Source organism: Scomber japonicus, chromosome 2, assembly GCF_027409825.1.
Source record: "Scomber japonicus isolate fScoJap1 chromosome 2, fScoJap1.pri, whole genome shotgun sequence".
NCBI lineage: Eukaryota > Metazoa > Chordata > Actinopteri > Scombriformes > Scombridae > Scomber > Scomber japonicus.
In genome coordinates this window covers 19,921,269-19,944,370 of record NC_070579.1, presented here as the reverse complement: position 1 = coordinate 19,944,370, position 23,102 = coordinate 19,921,269, and the positions used below count along the sequence as shown (strand labels likewise).

The 23,102-nt window shown below is 38.1% G+C and overlaps 1 protein-coding gene across 1 annotated transcript; it reads left to right on the top strand.

Annotated features, from left to right (window-relative positions):
• The first annotated feature begins 720 nt into the window (after positions 1–720).
• Positions 721–22,913, top strand: LOC128365778 (uncharacterized). The gene is made up of 26 exons (XM_053326361.1): positions 721–813; positions 961–1,025; positions 1,224–1,372; positions 2,422–2,757; positions 4,213–4,427; positions 4,575–4,639; positions 4,832–4,980; positions 6,030–6,365; positions 7,821–8,035; positions 8,183–8,247; positions 9,600–9,827; positions 10,107–10,169; positions 10,547–10,735; positions 11,055–11,141; positions 11,538–11,646; positions 12,186–12,250; positions 12,861–12,926; positions 14,527–14,741; positions 16,091–16,281; positions 16,739–16,803; positions 17,432–17,497; positions 19,006–19,068; positions 20,497–20,602; positions 21,191–21,255; positions 21,850–21,915; positions 22,721–22,913. Exons 1-26 carry the CDS (start codon positions 721–723, stop codon positions 22,911–22,913), a joined length of 3,525 nt encoding a protein of 1,174 aa, XP_053182336.1.
• The last annotated feature ends 189 nt before the right edge of the window (positions 22,914–23,102 follow it).

The following is a 23,102-nucleotide window of genomic DNA, read 5'->3' as shown; positions in this document are numbered from 1 at the left end:
AATTTAACCTCACCACCCATCAACATGACTTCACCATTATTCAATGCAAGTTCACCACCAGTCAAGAACACATCACCCCCACTCAATGCAACAATACTTCCAGTGACTGTTACATCACAATCAATCAATACAACTTCCACACCAGTACACATCCCATCACCATCCATTACTGCAATTCCAATATCAGTTACCATGACATTTCCGCTAGTTAATACAACATCCACATCAGTCAACATTACATCGCAACCACCGAATGCAATGTCCCCACCAGTCAGTGTTATATTAGAACCAGTCAATACAACCTCACCACCAGTCAACATGACCTCACCACCAGTTAATGTAATCTCCCCACCAGTCACTACAGTGTCATTGTTAGGTAATGCATCTTCTCCCATAATCAATGTGCCAATCCAGTTTCATTACTTTTCATAACAACTTCACCAACAGTCAATAACATATACTTGTTTTGTAGATATCATGTGAGCTACACCAAGAACTGTAGTTGCATAAAGTGTGTCTTTCACATCCTTAGCATGTAACATCTAGATAATGTATGTTAATGCAGCTTTTCTTGATTTATTTTTGCATTAACTTCTAGTCATCACAAGCTCTCCACCAGTAAATGGAACATCTGCAACATCAGCCCCATCAAGTATCACAACTACAGGTGCTCCAGCTCCAACTACAACTCCTGCACCACCACCAGAGCCTAAAATCAAGATGGCATTTAAGTTGGTGCAAAATTTTACATCAGAACTCGAAGATAAATCTTCACCAGAGTTCAAGAAATTAGAAACCAAAGTAGCCAACCAGGTACGTGTGTATATTTTTAACCACTTTTATGGCCTTGAAATAAATTAGAGTGGAAACATGATACAGGGTAGTTGTGGCATAACAGCTTTCCTGTCTCATATGTATTTCCAAAGTTTTTAAATGTCTTTTAATACTGTTCATTCACAGCTCAACCAGGTTTATTCAGAAAAGTTTGGAGATAGTTTCAATCGGACCGTCATCAACAGCTTCAAGTATGTAACATTGCTCCTTCTTGTTACTGAATGGTTTGCTGTACGTGTAAAAGGACAGTAGTCATGTTGCTTGAATTCACTTGATTAGTTTTTTATTTATAAATACTTATACCTTTCATGGCGCCTGTAACAATAATACAGTCAATCAGTTTGTGGCATTAAGTCATTAACAACTACGCAAAAATTATTATGTGACAGGCCGGGATCCGTTGTGGCAGATGTTGACCTGATATTCAATGAGGCGAATACACTGCCAAATGCCAGTGCGGCTGCTGATACGTTGAAGACTGCTGCTTCCAGTGGAAACTTTTCCCTGAGTGTCGACAAAACATCTATTACTGCAAGTGGTAAGAACATTTATTATTAATGAATAATATATTTTTTAAATGACCAATCTTGGGATGTTGAAATTTTGAAAATCACAATTGCAAGCACATAATACATATATGACGATAAAAATATATTTTAAGACAACATAATAACCTTTTTGATAATTGTTGTTTTAAGTTGTGCGAGCACCAACTGAAGCCCCAGCTACAACTGCTCCTTCAACACTGATGAATACAACTGCCTCACCAGGTATTGCCATAACACACCACACTTGTGAAATTTTAACTTTATTGAGTATAAAAGATCAAACACTGTCACGTCTACCATGGTCTCAGTGAATGCTTTTTCCTGATTGGTTGGCAGGTGTACATTAAAAGAGAGTATTGCATATGTCCTTTGGCTCAAGTTTGATCACTGTTCTAAATTCATGATAGAGGAAGAGTTGGATGAGATTAATTCAAATAATGCAACAAAATGGGCAGTTAATATACACAGAGACTTTCTCCATCAACCTTTATCTGAATCAATTTAGCTAATTTCTATGAAGTAGCACTGCAACTGACTTAATGAAAGTCCGGCAACATTGAAATGTAGTCCCTGCATGATAACCTGTGAGGCCAATGTCTTCACATGGAGTCATGGCATGGTGTGATCCCTTTGAACACAATAGCCATCATAGCAAATATACTGTGAGAATATTTCAACCTGAAATCAAACTTAATTTTAATACTTCGTAACGACTTAGAACGGTAGCTTCGACAGAGTTATGCACTGCAGATTTAATTGGCATACACATCATACAACAGGCACCAGGAGTTTGTCCACCATTGTTTTTATCCCAGGCTGCATTTGAATTGACTTCCGGTCAGTGTTACAAAAACAATACAGTATCGCTATTCAATGTAGCTTGCTTTAATGACAGTATTGAATCAGTAGGGACATTGGTATTGAACAACCAGTATTAGTCCATAGAATAAAACGACTCCAAAACTTTACCTAATCACATTATACATGATGATAGATAAAATGAATATATAATAATTAATAAAAACATCTGCACCACCAGTAACCATGACGTCACCACCAATAAATGCAACCTCACCACCAACCAACATGACATCACCACCACTTAGCACAACTTCACCACCAATCAACATGACCTCACCACAACTCAACGCAACTTCACCACCAGTCAACATGACCTCACCACAACTCAACGCAACTTCACCACCAGTCAACATGACCTCCCCACCACTCAACCTGACCTCACCACAACTCAACGCAACTTCACCACCAGTCAACATGACCTCCCCACCACTCAACTTAACTTCACCACCAGTCTTCATTACTTCAGTACCACTCAAGCCAACTTCACCACTAGTCAACATGACATCAACATCAGGTAACACAATTTCACCACCAGTCACCATGACCTCACCACCAATCAACGTTACGTCACAACCAGTAAATGCAACATCACCACCACTTGATATTACATCCCATCCAGTCAATTCAACCACAACGACATTGAACATGACTTCTCCGGCAAGCAATGTAACCGCACCACCAGTTAATGTGACCTCACCATCAGTCAACATTACATCGCACCCAGTTGATAGAACCTCATCACCAATCACAATGACCTCACTAGTAAATGAAACATCACAACCACTCAACGCAACCTCCACACCAGCTGATACGACCTCACCAACAGTTAATGCAACCTCATCACCATTCAATGTTACGTCACCACCAGAAATTGCAACTTCACCACCTGTCATCATGACTTCGCCTCCAGTTAATGCAACCTCACCACCAGTCAAGATGACATCAATACCAGTTAATGCAACCACATCACCATTCAATGTTACATCACATCCAGAAAATGCAACATCAACACCACTGAACATTACATCACAACCAGTTAATTCAACCTTGTTCCCTATCAACATGACTTCACCATTAGTCAATTCAAGTTCGCCACCAATCAATGTTACATCCCTTCCAGGTAATAAAACTTCAACATTCAATGCAACCTCACTATCAAATAATGTAACCTTACAACCATTCCACATGACATTACCACCAGTTAATACAACCTCCACACCAGCTCATACAACCTCATCACTAATCACCATGACCTCACCACTAGTTAATGCAACCTCATCACTATTCAATGTTACATCACAACCTGTAAATGTAACGTCAACACCACTCAACATTACATCACAACCAATCAATTTAACCTCACCACCCATCAACATGACTTCACCATTATTCAATGCAAGTTCACCACCAGTCAAGAACACATCACCCCCACTCAATGCAACAATACTTCCAGTGACTGTTACATCACAATCAATCAATACAACTTCCACACCAGTACACATCCCATCACCATCCATTACTGCAATTCCAATATCAGTTACCATGACATTTCCGCTAGTTAATACAACATCCACATCAGTCAACATTACATCGCAACCACCGAATGCAATGTCCCCACCAGTCAGTGTTATATTAGAACCAGTCAATACAACCTCACCACCAGTCAACATGACCTCACCACCAGTTAATGTAATCTCCCCACCAGTCAATGCAACCTCACCACCAGTCACTACAGTGTCATTGTTAGGTAATGCATCTTCTCCCATAATCAATGTGCCAATCCAGTTTCATTACTTTTCATAACAACTTCACCAACAGTCAATAACATATACTTGTTTTGTAGATATCATGTGAGCTACACTAAGAACTGTAGTTGCATAAAGTGTGTCTTTCACATCCTTAGCATGTAACATCTAGATAATGTATGTTAATGCAGCTTTTCTTGATTTATTTTTGCATTAACTTCTAGTCATCACAAGCTCTCCACCAGTAAATGGAACATCTGCAACATCAGCCCCATCAAGTATCACAACTACAGGTGCTCCAGCTCCAACTACAACTCCTGCACCACCACCAGAGCCTAAAATTAAGCTGGGATTTAAGTTGGTGCAAAACTTTACATCAGAACTCAAAAACAAATCTTCACCAGAGTTCAAGAAATTAGAAAACAAAGTAGCCGACCAGGTACGTGTGTATATTTTTAACCACTTTCATGGCCTTGAAATAAATAAGAGTGGAAACATGATACAGGCTAGTTGTGGCATATCAGCTTTCCTGTCTCATATGTATTTCCAAAGTTTTTAAATGTCTTTTAATACTGTTCATTCACAGCTCAACCAGGTTTATTCAGAAAAGTTTGGAGATAGTTTCAATCGGACCGTCATCAACAGCTTCAAGTATGTAACATTGCTTCTTCTTGTTACTGAATGGTTTGCTGTACGTGTAAAAGGACAGTAGTCATGTTGCATGAATTCACTTGATTAGTTTTTTTATCTATAAATACTTACACCTTTCATGGCGGCTGTAACAATAATACAGTTAATCAGTTTGTGGCATTAAGTGATTAACAACTATGCTATGTGTGACAGGCCGGGATCCGTTGTGGCAGATGTTGACCTGATATTCAATGAGGCGAATACACTGCCAAATGCCAGTGCGGCTGCTGATACGTTGAAGACTGCTGCTTCCAGCGGAAACTTTTCCCTGAGTGTCGACAAAACATCTATTACTGCAAGTGGTAAGAACATTTATTATTAATTAATAAAATATTTTTTAAATGACCAATCTTGGAATGTTGAAATTTTGAAAATCACAATTGCAAGCACATAATACATATATGATGATAAAAATATATTTTAAGACAACATAATAACCTTTTTGATAATTGTTGTTTTAAGTTGTGCTAGCACCAACTGAAGCCCCAGCTACAACTGCTCCTTCAACACTGATGAATACAACTGCCTCACCAGGTATTGCCATAACACACCACACATATGAAATGTTAACTCTATTGAGTATAAAAGATCAAACACTGTCACGTCTACCATGGTCTCAGTGAATGCTTTTTCCTGATTGGTTGGCAGGTGTACATTAAAAGAGAGTATTGCATATGTCCTTTGGCTCAAGTTTGATCACCGTTCTAAATTCATGATAGAGGAAGAGTTGGATGAGATTAATTCAAATAATGCAACAAAATGGGCAGTTAATATACACAGAGACTTTCTCCATCAACCTTTATCTGAATCAATTTAGCTAATTTCTATGAAGTAGCACTGCAACTGACTTAATGAAAGTCCGGCAACATTGAAATGTAGTCCCTGCATGATAACCTGTGAGGCCAATGTCTTCACATGGAGTCATGGCATGGTGTGATCCCTTTGAACACAATAGCCATCATAGCAAATATACTGTGAGAATATTTCAACCTGAAATCAAACTTAATTTTAATACTTCGTAACGACTTAGAACGGTAGCTTCGACAGAGTTATGCACTGCAGATTTAATTGGCATACACATCATACAACAGGCACCAGGAGTTTGTCCACCATTGTTTTTATCCCGGGCTGCATTTGAATTGACTACTGGTCAGTGTTACAAAAACAATACAGTATCGCTATTCAATGTAGCTTGCTTTAATGACAGTATTGAATCAGTAGGGACATTGGTATTGAACAACCAGTATTAGTCCATAGAATAAAACGACTCCAAAATTTTACCTAATCACATTATACATGATGATAGATAAAATGAATATATAATAATTAATAAAAACATCTGCACCACCAGTAACCATGACGTCACCACCACTAAATGCAACCTCACCACCAACCAACATGACATCACCACCACTTAGCACAACTTCACCACCAATCAACATGACCTCACCACCACTTAGTGCAACTTCACCACCAGTCAACATGACCTCACCACAACTCAACCCAACTTCACCACCAGTCAACATGACCTCCCCACCACTCAACCTGACCTCACCACAACTCAATGCAACTTCACCACCAGTCAACATGACCTCCCCACCACTCAACTTAACTTCACCACCAGTCTTCATTACTTCAGTACCACTCAAGCCAACTTCACCACTAGTCAACATGACATCAACATCAGGTAACACAATTTCACCACCAGTCACCATGACCTCACCACCAATCAACGTTACGTCACAACCAGTAAATGCAACATCACCACCACTTGATATTACATCCCATCCAGTCAATTCAACCACAACGACATTGAACATGACTTCTCCGGCAAGCAATGTAACCGCACCACCAGTTAATGTGACCTCACCATCAGTCAACATTACATCGCACCCAGTTGATAGAACCTCATCACCAATCACAATGACCTCACTAGTAAATGAAACATCACAACCACTCAACGCAACCTCCACACCAGCTGATACGACCTCACCAACAGTTAATGCAACCTCATCACCATTCAATGTTACGTCACCACCAGAAATTGCAACTTCACCACCTGTCATCATGACTTCGCCTCCAGTTAATGCAACCTCACCACCAGTCAAGATGACATCAATACCAGTTAATGCAACCACATCACCATTCAATGTTACATCACATCCAGAAAATGCAACATCAACACCACTGAACATTACATCACAACCAGTTAATTCAACCTTGTTCCCTATCAACATGACTTCACCATTAGTCAATTCAAGTTCGCCACCAATCAATGTTACATCCCTTCCAGGTAATAAAACTTCAACATTCAATGCAACCTCACTATCAAATAATGTAACCTTACAACCATTCCACATGACATTACCACCAGTTAATACAACCTCCACACCAGATCATACAACCTCATCACTAATCACCATGACCTCACCACTAGTTAATGCAACCTCATCACTATTCAATGTTACATCACAACCTGTAAATGTAACGTCAACACCACTCAACATTACATCACAACCAATCAATTTAACCTCACCACCCATCAACATGACTTCACCATTATTCAATGCAAGTTCACCACCAGTCAAGAACACATCACCCCCACTCAATGCAACAATACTTCCAGTGACTGTTACATCACAATCAATCAATACAACTTCCACACCAGTACACATCCCATCACCATCCATTACTGCAATTCCAATATCAGTTACCATCACATTTCCGCTAGTTAATACAACCTCCACATCAGTCAACATTACATCGCAACCACTGAATGCAATGTTCCCACCAGTCAGTGTTATATTAGAACCAGTCAATACAACCTCACCACCAGTCAACATGACCTCACCACCAGTTAATGTAATCTCCCCACCAGTCAATGCAACCTCACCACCAGTCACTACAGTGTCATTGTTAGGTAATGCATCTTCTCCCATAATCAATGTGCCAATCCAGTTTCATTACTTTTCATAACAACTTCACCAACAGTCAATAACATATACTTGTTTTGTAGATATCATGTGAGCTACACTAAGAACTGTAGTTGCATAAAGTGTGTCTTTCACATCCTTAGCATGTAACATCTAGATAATGTATGTTAATGCAGCTTTTCTTGATTTATTTTTGCATTAACTTCTAGTCATCACAAGCTCTCCACCAGTAAATGGAACATCTGCAACATCAGCCCCATCAAGTATCACAACTACAGGTGCTCCAGCTCCAACTACAACTCCTGCACCACCACCAGAGCCTAAAATTAAGCTGGGATTTAAGTTGGTGCAAAACTTTACATCAGAACTCAAAAACAAATCTTCACCAGAGTTCAAGAAATTAGAAAACAAAGTAGCCAACCAGGTACGTGTGTATATTTTTAACCACTTTCATGGCCTGGAAATAAATAAGAGTGGAAACATGATACAGGCTAGTTGTGGCATATCAGCTTTCCTGTCTCATATGTATTTCCAAAGTTTTTAAATGTCTTTTAATACTGTTCATTCACAGCTCAACCAGGTTTATTCAGAAAAGTTTGGAGATAGTTTCAATCGGACCGTCATCAACAGCTTCAAGTATGTAACATTGCTTCTTCTTGTTACTGAATGGTTTGCTGTACGTGTAAAAGGACAGTAGTCATGTTGCATGAATTCACTTGATTAGTTTTTTTATCTATAAATACTTACACCTTTCATGGCGGCTGTAACAATAATACAGTTAATCAGTTTGTGGCATTAAGTGATTAACAACTATGCTATGTGTGACAGGCCGGGATCCGTTGTGGCAGATGTTGACCTGATATTCAATGAGGCGAATACACTGCCAAATGCCAGTGCGGCTGCTGATACGTTGAAGACTGCTGCTTCCAGCGGAAACTTTTCCCTGAGTGTCGACAAAACATCTATTACTGCAAGTGGTAAGAACATTTATTATTAATTAATAAAATATTTTTTAAATGACCAATCTTGGAATGTTGAAATTTTGAAAATCACAATTGCAAGCACATAATACATATATGATGATAAAAATATCTTTTAAGACAACATAATAACCTTTTTGATAATTGTTATTTTAAGTTGTGCGAGCACCAACTGAAGCCCCAGCTACAACTGCTCCTTCAACACTGATGAATACAACTGCCTCACCAGGTATTGCCATAACACACCACCTTGCTCTTTGTCCTGCAACCCTTTGCTCTGTTAAATTGTAGTTACTTTACATACCAGATACTTCCACTGGCCGAGTTGGCTAGCTTCCATTTACATCTCTGTTAATTGTAAGTATGAGGAAGAGCTCCGCTCTGCCTGTCTGTATCTCTCTTTGCTGTCCAGCTGCTCCAAAACCATGATTCACATAATTTATAACACCAGACAAAACCAGAGCATCATGGTAAAACGGAATGGGGCACAATATTTGATTTATCTTGTTCATCTTGTTTTCATAATCATTGGAAGCCAAATTCATGATTGACCTTGAAAATAGATTAATTGCCAATCTCTAGCAGAGCCTATTATGTAAGAATGTGTTGATAGTGTTTTTGTCATTGGTCTCCTGTGCCAAAAGGCAGACAAAGATTTCGCACTGCAGAGTTTATCAGCCCTTGTTTATTGACCTTCTTTGTTTAATTTGATCACATTATTGTCATCCCGGCTGTCAACTCACTGCCAGCCACTATTAAAGACAATACAGTAACATAGTTAGTTACACAGCAGGTGAAATGAGCATTTAGCCACCACTTCTCATCGCTGGAATAACATGACTCAGTAACTTTACTATAGCAATCAATTGTTTTTTATATATATATATATATATATATATATATATATATATATATATATATATATATATATATATATATATATATATTTAATGAATATATGATAATTAATTAAAACTGCACCAACACTCAATGAAACTTCACCACCAGTCGACATGACCTCAGCACCACTGAACACGTCACAACCAGCCAACATGACAACACCACCACTCAATGCAACTTCATCACCAGCCAACATAACCTCACCACCATTCAATGCAACTACACCACCAGTCAACATGACCTCACCACCACTCAATGCAACTGCACCACCAGCAAACTTGACCTCACCACCACTCAATGCAACTTCACCACCAGTCAACATGACCTCACCAGCAGGTATTGTCATTACACAACCTGAACAATAAATTTTAACTCAAAAGAGCAAACACTGTCACTTCATGAGTTCTCTGGAAAATTCAATGTAATTATCACAACTCAGTGCAACTTGCTGTCAGCAGTCTAATTTCCAATCAGCAATTGAGAAGTATTTAACCTCCACTTCTAGTTCATGGAATAACATGGCTCAACAAATTTACCAAAGCAGTCCATTGTTATAGTCTTTAATATAAACGTTATATAGAAAAATTAACATAATTAAAACAATTTCACCAACAGCCAATGTGACCTCACCACCACTCAATGCGACTTCACCACCAGTCAACATTACATCACCAGCAGGTAATATAACTTCACCACCAGTCAACATAACCTCACCAACACTCATTTCAACATCACCACCAGTCAACATGACCTCACCAGCAGGGATTGTCATAACACAACTTGAACAATACATTTTAACTCTCTTAAACTGAAAAGAGGAAACACTGCCATTTCATAAGTTTTTCGACATACTTTTACACTAGAAAATCCAATGTAAGTATCACAATTCAGTGCAACCTGCTGTCAGCAGTCTAATTTCCAATCAGCAATTGACACGAGTTTGTAACTACCACTTCTAGTTTATGGAATAGCATGGCTCAACACATCTATCTATCTATCTATCTATCTATATTTCAATATATTAATTAACTTAATTAAAACAATGTCACCACCAGTAAATATGACCTCACCACCACTCAATGCGACTTCACCACCAGTAAACGTTACATCACCACCACTAAATGCAACTTCAGCACCAGTCAACATAACCTCACCACCACTCAATGCAACTTCACCGCCAGCCAACATAACCTCACCACCACTCAACGCAACTTCACCACCAGCCAACATGACCTCACCGACAGGTATTGCCATAACTTAACCTGAACAATAAATGTGAACTCTCTTAAACTGAAAAGAGCAAATTCTTCATAAGTTCTCAACACACATTTCACTAGAAAATCCAACGTAATGTAATCACAATTCAGTGCAACTTGCTGTCCTGTCAGTAGTCTAATTTCCAATCATCAATTGACACAATTATGTAACTACCACTTCCAGTTTATGGAATAACATGGCTCAACAAATTTACCAAAGCAATCTATTGTTATAGTCCGAAAAAACCCGTAATAATAATACATATATATATTTATATTAACTTAATTAAAACTATTTCACCACCAGCCAATGTGACCTCACCACCACTCAATGTGACTTCACCACCAGCCAATGTGACCTCACCACCAGTCAACGTTACAACATCACCAGCAGGTAATACAACTTCAACACCAGACAACATGATCTCACCACCAGTCAACATGAACTTACCACCAGTCAATGTAACCTCACAACCAGTCAACATGACCTCACTACCACTCAATGCAACTTCACCACCAGTCAACATGACCTCACCACCACTCAATGCAACTTCACCTCCAGCATACATGACCTCATCACCACCATTTTTTCCCATAACCAAGTTATCAATGTAGTTTCCAAAGTCTTTGTAACAATCACAACTAAAATCACAGTTTTCTAGGTAGCATAAGTGTTGCACTAAGAAATGCAGCTGCATGAGGTATATTTATCATAATGTTAGCACTATAACTTGCACCATTATATTTATTAACGCAGCTTCTCTTGTTGTACTTTTTTATTCATTTCTAGTGAACACAAGCTCTTCACCTGTAACAACAACTCCACCAACAATCACAACTGTTGCTCCAACCACAACAATTGCCCCAACTCAAGAGCCAAAAATCAAACTGGGATTCAAGTTGCAGAAAAATTTCACACAACAACTTACAAATGCATCCTCGCCAGAGTTCAAGGAATTAGAAAACACAGTGACCACAGAGGCAAGTTTCTACAGATTCGATTGCATTACTCATCTCTCTATGATGAAATCCCAGAAAAATAGAAAGTGTAAATGACAGAACTTCAAACGTCTCCTTAATTTCAACTTTGATTTTGTAGTGACAATGGGTTGCCAATGTACAATAGCAGGTACTATACAATGGTAAAGCAAATAAAGTCAGAAAAATTTATTTAACAGACAAATACAATTTAGAACAGTTTACATTTGTGTATTGCATGGCAATATATTTTCAATACTTAAGTTTGACATGGCAGAAACACAGATACTTGCAAATTTAATTATTATTATGACTGAACAGGAGAAACCACTTTTAAGTTAAAAAATACAGTGCAAAATCATAGTCGTGAAGAAAGATGGAAAAGTTGTAGCATACTTTCAACTTGTGTCTTTTTCTTGTATTTTAAAATTGTATCAATCTCATTAAAACTCATTTACAGCTCAACAACGTGTACTCAGAAAAATATGGAGACAGCTTCAATCGAACTGTCATCAAGGGCTTCAGGTATGGAATATTGCTCCTGCTATGACATTTTACACAGTTGTTTATTCTGGTTTGCTAATGAATACATTTTTTTTTGCTGATATTAGGAATTGATAGGATCTTTGTGCTAAAGTTTCATCTGTATGGTTTATCATAAGCATAAGAGAAAAGTGTTCTGATTTTATGAAAATATTTGTTTTTTTTCATTCATAGATGTATCACCCATCATTGTCATGGAGCCATAGTTATGCAACAATGGCAACAATGATCAAATAAGATTACAGTATTAAAAAAAACCCTTTTCAAAACATATTTATTTTACAGTCAAGGTTCCGTTGTGGTTGATGCTGAGCTGATATTCAACAATGCGACCACACTTCCAAATGCCAGTTCTGCAACTGAAACTTTGGTGACTGCTGTTTCCAGCGGTAACCTTTCCCTGAGTGTCAACACATCATCTATTACAGCAACTGGTAAGATAAATCATTTCCACATAAGAATTTTGAAAAAAATGACCAATCATTGAATGTTGAATTTTGAGAATGACTATTGCAAAGCACATATTGTATATATGATGGCAAACATATTTTTAAGACAACACAATTACTTATTTGATTATTGTTGTTTTCAGTTGTGACGACACCAACTGCAACCACAGCTGCACCTACAACACCGTTGAATACAACTTCCACCCCAGGTATTTTTATAACACAACCTGTCCATGAAATTGTAAATCTATTAAGTTTAAGAGATCAAATACTTAATCAGTTCTCAACACAATTTTGAAAAGAACATACAATATAATTGCCATATTTTTCCTAATAACGGCCAGGGCCTTCATTTACCTCGACTGCAGAAGATTCCAGGACTTTACTGAAAGCAGGCTTATATTAAAGAGAGCCCATTATTTCTAATTTCCTCTGCTTTATATTTGCTAATATCTTGTTAGAAGCCTCCTTGCTCTTTGACCTGCAACCCTTTCCTCTGTTAAATGTGTGTTACTGTATTACGGTAAGTACAGAGACTTCCACTGCTTCCAGTTACATCTCTGTTAATTGTAAGTGTGAGGAAAAGCTCCGCTCTGCCTGTCTGTTTCTCACTTTGCTGTCCAGCTGCTCTAAAACTATGATGCACAGAACTTATAACACCAGACAAAACCATAGCATCATGGTGAAATGGAATGGGGCACAATATTTGATTTATCTCAATCATCTTTTTATCGTAATCATTGGAAGCCAAAATCATAATTGAAAATAATATTAGATGAAACGCCAAGCCCTAACAGAGCCTATGATGTAAGAATGTGTTGATAGTGTTTTTGTCATTGCTCTCATGTGCCAAAATGCAGACAAAGATTTCGCACTGCAGGTTTAACTGGCAGGATTTTGTCCACCATTGTTTTTTTTTCCTGACCTGTATTTGAAGCAAGCCTTTTTTTGTTCAAGTTGATCACACCCCCGGCTATTATTGCAGTCCTGGCCGTTAAATGACTGCCAGACACTATTAGAAAAAAATACAGTATCAGAGTTCAGAGTAGCTTGCTGTAATGAAAACTGTATTCCTAATAAGCAAGTGAGATGAATATTTAGCCACCACTTCCAGTCCATGGAATAACATGACTCAAAAACTTTACCACAGCAATCAATTTGTTGTAGACTTTAATACATATAATGAATATATCATAATTAATTAAAACAACTGCATCACCAGTCAATGCAACATCACCACCAGCCAACATGACCTCACCAGCAGGTATTGTCATTACACAATCTAAACAATAAATTTGAACTCTTTTGAACTGAAAAGACCAATACTGTCAGGTCATCAGTTCCCAACAAACTTTTACACTAGAAAATCCAATGCAAGTATCACAATTCAGTGCAACTTGCTGTTAGCAGTCTAACTTCCAATCAGCAATTGACATAAGTGTCTAACTACCACTTCTAGTTTAATGAAAAACATGGCTCAACAAATCAACCAAAGCAATAAATTGTTATAGAAAAAAACCCAAAACAAAACAACAACAACAACAAAAAATATATATACTGTATGTATGTGTGTGTGTGTGTGTGTGTGTGTGTGTGTGTGTGTGTGTGTGTGTGTGTGTGTGTATGTGTGTGTGTGTATTACATATATAATAATTAACAAAATTGAAACAATTTTACCACCAGCCAATGTGACCTCACCATCAGCCAATGTGACCTCACCAGCAGTCAACGTTACATCACCTGCAGGTAATACAACTTCACCACCAGTCAACATAACCTCACCACCACTCAATGCAACTTCACCATCAGTCAACATGACCTCACCACCACTCAATGCAACTTCACCACCAGCCAACATGACTTCACCGCCACTCAATGCAACTTCACCACCAGTCAACATGACCTCACCACCACTCAATGCAACGTCACCACCAGCCAACATGACCTCACCACCACTCAATGCAACTTCACCACCACTCAATGCAACGTCACCACCAGCCAACATGACCTCACCACCACTCAATGCAACTTCACCACCAGCCAACATGACCTCACCACCACTCAATGCAACTTCACCACCAGTCAACATGACCTCACCACCACTCAATGCAACTTCACCACCAGTCAACATGACCTCACCAGCAGGTATTGTCATAACACAACTTGAAAAATACATTTCAACTCTCTTAAACTGAAAAGAGGAAACACTGCCATTTCATAAGTTCTCGACATACTTTTACACTAGAAAATCCAATGTAAGTATCACAATTCAGTGCAACCTGCTGTCAGCAGTCTAATTTCCAATCAGCAATTGACACGAGTGTGTAACTACCACTTCTAGTTTATGGAATAGCATGGCTCAACACATCTATCTATCTATCTATCTATCTATCTATCTATCTATCTATCTATATTTCAATATATTAATTAACTTAATTAAAACAATTTCACCACCAGTAAATATGACCTCACCACCACTCAATGCAACTTCACCACCAGTAAACGTTACATCACCACCACTAAATGCAACTTCAGCACCAGTCAACATAACCTCACCACCACTCAATGCAACTTCACCACCAGTCAACATGACCTCACCGACAGGTATTGCCATAACTTAACCTGAACAATAAATGTGAACTCTCTTAAACTGAAAAGAGCAAATTCTTCATAAGTTCTCAACACACATTTCACTAGAAAATCCAACATAATGTAATCACAATTCAGTGCAACTTGCTGTCCTGTCAGCAGTCTAATTTCCAATCAGCAATTGACACAAGTATGTAACTACCACTTCCAGTTTATGGAATAACATGGCTCAACAAATTTACCAAAGCAATCTATTGTTATAGTCCGAAAATAAAATAAAATAAATAAATACATAATAATAATAATAATAATTATATATATATATATATATATATTAACTTAATTAAAACTATTTCACCACCAGCCAATGTGACCTCACCACCACTCAATGTGACTTCACCACCAGCCAATGTGACCTCACCACCAGTCAACGTTACAACATCACCAGCAGGTAATACAACTTCAACACCAGTCAACATGATCTCACCACCACTCAATGCAACTTCACCACCAGTCAACATGACCTCATCATCACTCAATGCAACTTCACCTTCAGCATACATGACCTCATCACCACCATTTTTTCCCATAACCAAGTTATCAATGTAGTTTCCAAAGTCTTTGTAACAATCACAACTAAAATCACAGTTTTCTAGGTAGCATAAGTGTTGCACTAAGAAATGCAGCTGCATGAGGTTTATTTATCATAATGTTAGCACTATAACTTGCACCATTATATTTATTAACACAGCTTCTCTTGTTGTACTTTTTTATTCTTTTCTAGTGAACACAAGCTCTTCACCTGTAACAACAACTCCACCAACAATCACAACTGTTGCTCCAATCACAACAGTTGCCCCAACTCAAGAGCCAAAAATCAAACTGGGATTCAAGTTGCAGAAAAATTTCACACAACAACTTACAAATGCGTCCTCACCAGAGTTCAAGGAATTAGAAAACACAGTGACCACAGAGGCAAGTTTCTACAGATTCGATTGCATTACTCATCTCTCTATGATGAAATCCCAGAAAAATAGAAAGTGTAAATGACAGAACTTCAAACGTCTCCTTAATTTCAACTTTGATTTTGTAGTGACAATGGGTTGCCAATGTACAATAGCAGGTACTATACAATGGTAAAGCAAATAAAGTCAGAAAAATTTATTTAACAGACAAATACAATTTAGAACAGTTTACATTTGTGTATTGCATGGCAATATATTTTCAATACTCAAGTTTGACATGGCAGAAACACAGATACTTGCAAATTAAATTATTATTATGACTGAACAGGAGAAACCACTTTTAAGCTAAAAAATACAGTGCAAAATCATAGTAGTGAAGAAAGATGGAAAAGTTGTAGCATACTTTCAACTTGTGTCTTTTTCTTGTATTTTAAAATTGTATCAATCTCATTTAAACTAATTTACAGCTCAACAAGGTGTACTCAGATAAATATGGAGACACCTTCAATCGAACTGTCATCAAGGGCTTCAGGTATGGAATATTGCTCCTGCTATGACATTTTACACAGTTGTTTATTCTGGTTTGCTAATGAACACATTTTTATTTGCTGATATTAGGATCTTTGCGCTAAAGGTCTTTGTGCTAAAGATCTTTGTGCTTAAGTTTCATCTGTATAGTTTATAATAAGCATAAGAGAAAAGTGTTCTGATTTTATGAAAATATTTTTATTTTTTTCATTCATAGATGTATCACCCATCATTGTCATGGAGCCTTAGTTATGCAACAATGGCAACAATGATCAAATAAGATTACAGCATTAAAAAAAACCTTTTCAAAATATTTATTTTACAGTCAAGGTTCCGTTGTGGTTGATGCTGAGCTGATATTCAACAATGCGACCACACTTCCAAATGCCAGTTCTGCAACTGAAACTTTGGTGACTGCTGTTTCCAGCGGTAACCTTTCCCTGAGTGTCAACACATCATCTATTACAGCAACTGGTAAGATAAATCATTTCCACATAAGAATTTTGAAAAAAATGACCAATCATTGAATGTTGAATTTTGAGAATGACTATTGCAAAGCACATATTGTATATATGATGGCAAAAATATTTATACGACAACACAATTACTTATTTGATTATTGTTATTTTCAGTTGTGACGACACCAACTGCAACCACAGCTGCACCTACAACACCGTTGAATACAACTTCCACCCCAGGTATTTTTATAACACAACCTGTCCATGAAATTGTAAATCTATTAAGTTTAAGAGATCAAATACTTAATCAGTTCTCAACACAATTTTGAAAAGAACATACAATATAATTGCCATATTTTTCCTAATAACGGCCAGGGCCTTTATTTACTTCGACTGCAGAAGATTCCAGGACTTTACTGAAAGCAGGCTTATATTAAAGAGAGCCCATTATTTCTAATTTCCTATGCTTTATATTTGCTAATATCTTGTTAGAAGCCTCCTTGCTCTTTGACCCGCAACCCTTTGCTCTGTTAAATTTGTTTTACTGCATTACGGTAAGTACAGTCATTTGCACCAGAGACTTCCACTGGCCGAGTTGGCTAGCTTCCAGTTACATCTCTGTTAATTGTAAGTGTGAGGAAAAGCTCCATTCTGCCTGTCTGTTTCTCACTTTGCTGTCCAGCTGCTCTAAAACTATGATGCACAGAACTTATAACACCAGAGAAAACCATAGCATCATGGTGAAACGGAATGGGGCACAATATTTGATTTATCTCAATCATCTTGTTAAACATTGTAAGCCAAAATCATGATTGAAAATAATATTAGATGAAACGCCAAGCCCTAACAGAGCCTATGATGTAAGAATATGTTGATATTGTTTTTGTTATTGCTCTCATGTGCCAAAATGCAGACAAAGATTTCGCACTGCAGGTTTAACTGGCAGGATTTTGTCCACCATTGTTTTTTTTTCCTGACCTGTATTTGAAGCAAGCCTTTTTTTGTTCAAGTTGATCACACCCCCGGCTATTATTGCAGTCCTGGCCGTTAAATGACTGCCAGACACTATTAGAGAATATACAGTATCAGGGTTCAGAGTAGCTTGCTATAATGAAAACTGTATTCCTAATCAGCAAGTGACATGAATATTTAGCCACCACTTCCAGTCCATGGAATAACATGACTCAAAAACTTTACCATAGCAATCAATTTGTTGTAGACTTTAATACATATAATGAATATATCATAATTAATTAAAACAACTGCATCACCAGTCAATGCAACATCACCACCAGCCAACATGACCTCACCAGCAGGTATTGTCATTACACAATCTAAACAATAAATTTGAACTCACTTGAACTGAAAAGACCAATACTGTCAGGTCATCAGTTCCCAACAAACTTTTACACTAGAAAATCCAATGCAAGTATCACAATTCAGTGCAACTTGCTGTTAGCAGTCTAATTTCCAATCAGCAATTGACATAAGTGTCTAACTACCACTTCTAGTTTAATGAAAAACATGGCTCAACAAATCAACCAAAGCAATAAATTGTAATAGAAAAAAACCCAAAACAAAAAACAAAAAAAAACAAAAACAAAAAAAATATGTATATGTATGTATGTATGTATGTATGTATGTGTGTGTGTGTGTGTGTGTGTGTGTGTGTGTGTGTGTGTGTGTGTGTGTGTGTGTGTGTATTACATGTATAATAATTAACTTAATTGAAACAATTTTACCAACAGCCAATGTGACCTCACCACCAGCCAATGTGACCTCACCACCAGTCAACGTTACATCACCTGCAGGTAATACAACTTCACCATCAGTCAACATAACCTCACCACCACTCAATGCAACTTCACCATCAGTCAACATAACCTCACCACCACTCAATGCAACTTCACCATCAGTCAACATAACCTCACCACCACTCAATGCAACTTCACCACCAGTCAACATGACCTCACCACCACTCAATGCAACTTCACCACCAGTCAACATGACCTCACCACCACTCAATGTAACTTCACCACCAGCCAACATGACCTCACCACCACTCAATGTAACTTCACCACCAGCCAACATGACCTCACCACCACTCAATGCAACTTCACCACCATCCAACATGACCTCACCACCACTCAATGCAACTTCACCACCAGTCAACATGACCTCACCACCACTCACTGCAACTTCACCACCAGTCAACATGACCTCACCACCACTCAATGCAACTTCACCACCAGTCAACATGACCTCACCACCACTCAATGCAACTTCACCACCAGCCAACATGACCTCACCACCACTCAATGCAACTTCACCACCAGCCAACATGACTTCACCACCACTCAATGCAACTTCACCACCAGCCAACATGACCTCACCACCACTCAATGCAACTTCACCACCAGTCAACATGACCTCACCACCACTCAATGCAACTTCACCACCAGCCAACATGACCTCACCAGCAGGTACTGTCATAACACAACCTGCAAAATAAATTGTAACTCTTTTATGTTGAAAATATCAGAAATTGTCACTTCATCAGTCCTCAGCACAATTTTACGCTACAAAATACAATTTAAGTATCACAATTCAGTGTAACTCGCTGTCAGCAATCTAATTTCCAATCAGCAATTGACACAAGTATCTCACTACCACTTTTATTTTATGGAATAACATGGCTCAAAAATTAACCAAAGTCAATCAAAGCAATCAATTGTTTTAGACTTATATATATGTACTAAATGTATAATAATTAACATATTTAAAATAACTTCATCCCCAGCCAATGTGACCTCACCACCACTCAATGCAACTTCACCACCAGCCAACATGACCTCACCACCAGTTAATGTTACATCACCAGCAGGTAATGTAACCTCACCACCAGTCAATATGAGCTCACCATCACTCAATTCAACTTCACCACCAGTCGACATAACCTTACCAACACTCAATGCAACTTCACTATCAGTCAACATGACCTCACCACCACTCATTGCAACTTCACTACCAATGACCACAATGTCAGTGACACGTGAAGCATATTCTCCCACAGTCAGTTTATCAATGCAGCTTTCAAAATGACTTCACCACCAGTCAATAAAATATCAGTTTTCCAAGTAGCGTAAGCTCTACACTAAGAAATGCAGCTGCATGAGGTATCTTTATCACAATGTTAACACTATCATTTGTAATTTTGTAACTTTTTTATTCGTTACTAGTGAACACACGCTCTTCACCTGTAACAACAACACCAACAATCAGAACTGTTGCTCCAACTACAACAGTTGCCCCAACTCAAGAGCCAACAATCAAACTGGGATTCAAGTTGCAGCAAAATTTTACGAAACAACTTAAAAATGCATCCTCGCCAGAGTTCAAGGTTTTGGAAAACAAAGTGACGAAAGAGGTACGTTTCTACAAATTCAGTTGCATTATTCATCTCTCTATGATGAAATCCCAGATGAAGCATAGCATGTTTAGTTGACAGAACTTCAAAAGTCTCCTGTCTCCTTAATTTTTTCTCAGAGCAAATCAACTTTGATTTTGTAGTGACAATGGGTTGTCAATGTACATTAGCAGGTTATATACACTGGTAACGCAAATTAAGTCAGAAAAATAGATTTAACTTAAACAATAGACAAATACAAATAGACATATACAAAGAACAGTTTACATTTGTGTGTTACATGGCAATATATTTTCAATACTCAAGTTTGACATGGCAGAAACAGAGATACTTTGACGTGTGGTTTCACAAAATTTGAATAATGTCAGATACAAATGATTGTTATGAATGAACACTAACCACTTTTAAGCTAAAAAATACAGTGCAAAATCAGAGTAGTGAAGAAAGATGGAAAAGTAACTTTTGTATTTTAAAGTTGTATCAATCTCATTAAAACTCATTTACAGCTCAACAAGGTGTATTCGGAAAAATATGGAGACACCTTCAATCGAACTGTCATCAAGGGCTTCAGGTATGGAATATTGCTCCTGCTATGACATTTTACACAGTTGTTTATTCTGGTTTGCTAATGAATACATTTTTGTTTGCTGATAATATGAATTGATAGGATTTTTTGTGCTAAAGTTTGATTTGTATGGTTTATAATAAGTATAAGATAAAAGTGTTTTGATTCTATGAACATATGTTTATTGTTTTTCGTCATTCATAGATGTACTTTTCATCCGTGACATGGAGCCTTAGTTATACAACAATGGCCACAGTGATTGAATAAGATTACCACATTAAAAAATAACTTAAATATTTTTGTTACAGTCAAGGTTCCGTTGTGGTTGATGCTGAGCTGATATTCAACAATGCAACCACACTTCCAAATGCCAGTTCTGCCATTGAAACTTTGACGACTGCTGTTTCCAGCGGTAACCTTTCCCTGAGTGTCAACACATCATCTATTACAGCAACCGGTAAGACCATATATAATTCCCACATAATAATTTTATAAAAATGACTAACCATTGAATGTTAAACTTGTTTAATGTTGTTTATATGATGACAAAAATATTTTTAAGACAACAAAATTACTTATTTGATTATTGCTTTTTTTCAGTTGTGATGACATCAACTGCAACCACAGCTGCACCTACAACACCGTTGAATACAACTCCCATCCCAGGTATTTTTATAACACAACCTGTCCATGAAATTGTAAATCTATTAAGAGGCTGAGTTAGTTAGCTTCCAGTTACATCTCTGTTAATTGTAAATGTGAGGAAGAGCTCTGCTCTGCCTGTCTTTGCTGTCTAGCTACTTAATCAGTTGTCGACACAATTTTGACAAGAACATAGAATGTAATTATTATATTTTGTCTAATATTGGCCAGGGCCTTTATTTACCTCTGCAGAGAGAACCAGGCCTTTACTGCAAGTACTGTACGCTTTTGTTAAAGAGAGGCCATCATTTCTAATCTAAATCATTCTAAATGCCTGCAAATGACATGGGTACCTATCCACCACTCCCTGTCCATGGAATAACTTGACTCGACATCTTTACCAAAACAATTGTTATGAACTTTAATATTTTCAAAAATATATAATAATTAATTTAACCAACTACACCACCAGTCAGCGCAACTTCACGGCCAGTCAACTTGACCTCACCACCACTCAATGCAACTTCACAACCAGTCAACATGACTTCACCACCACTCAATACAACTTCACGACCAGTCAACCTTACATCACAACCAGTTAATGTGACTTCATCCCCAGCCAACATGACCTCCCCACCACTCAACGCGACTTCACCTGCAGCCAACATGACCTCACCACCACTCACTGCAACTTCACCACCAGTAAACATAACCTCACCACCACTCACTGCAACTTCACCACCAGTCAACATGACCTCACCACCACTCAATACAACTTCACGACCAGTCACCCTCACATCACAACCAGTTAATGTGACTTCATCCCCAGCCAACATGACCTCCCCACCACTCAACGCGACTTCACCTGCAGCCAACATGACCTCACCACCACTCACTGCAACTTCACCACCAGTAAACATAACCTCACCACCACTCACTGCAACTTCACCACCAGTCAACATGACCTCACCACCACTCAATACAACTTCACGACCAGTCACCCTTACATCACAACCAGTTAATGTGACTTCATCCCCAGTCAACATGACCTCACCACCACTCAATACAACTTCACGACCAGTCACCCTTACATCACAACCAGTTAATGTGACTTCATCCCCAGCCAACATGACCTCCCCACCACTCAACGCGACTTCACCTGCAGCCAACATGACCTCACCACCACTCACTGCAACTTCACCACCAGTCAA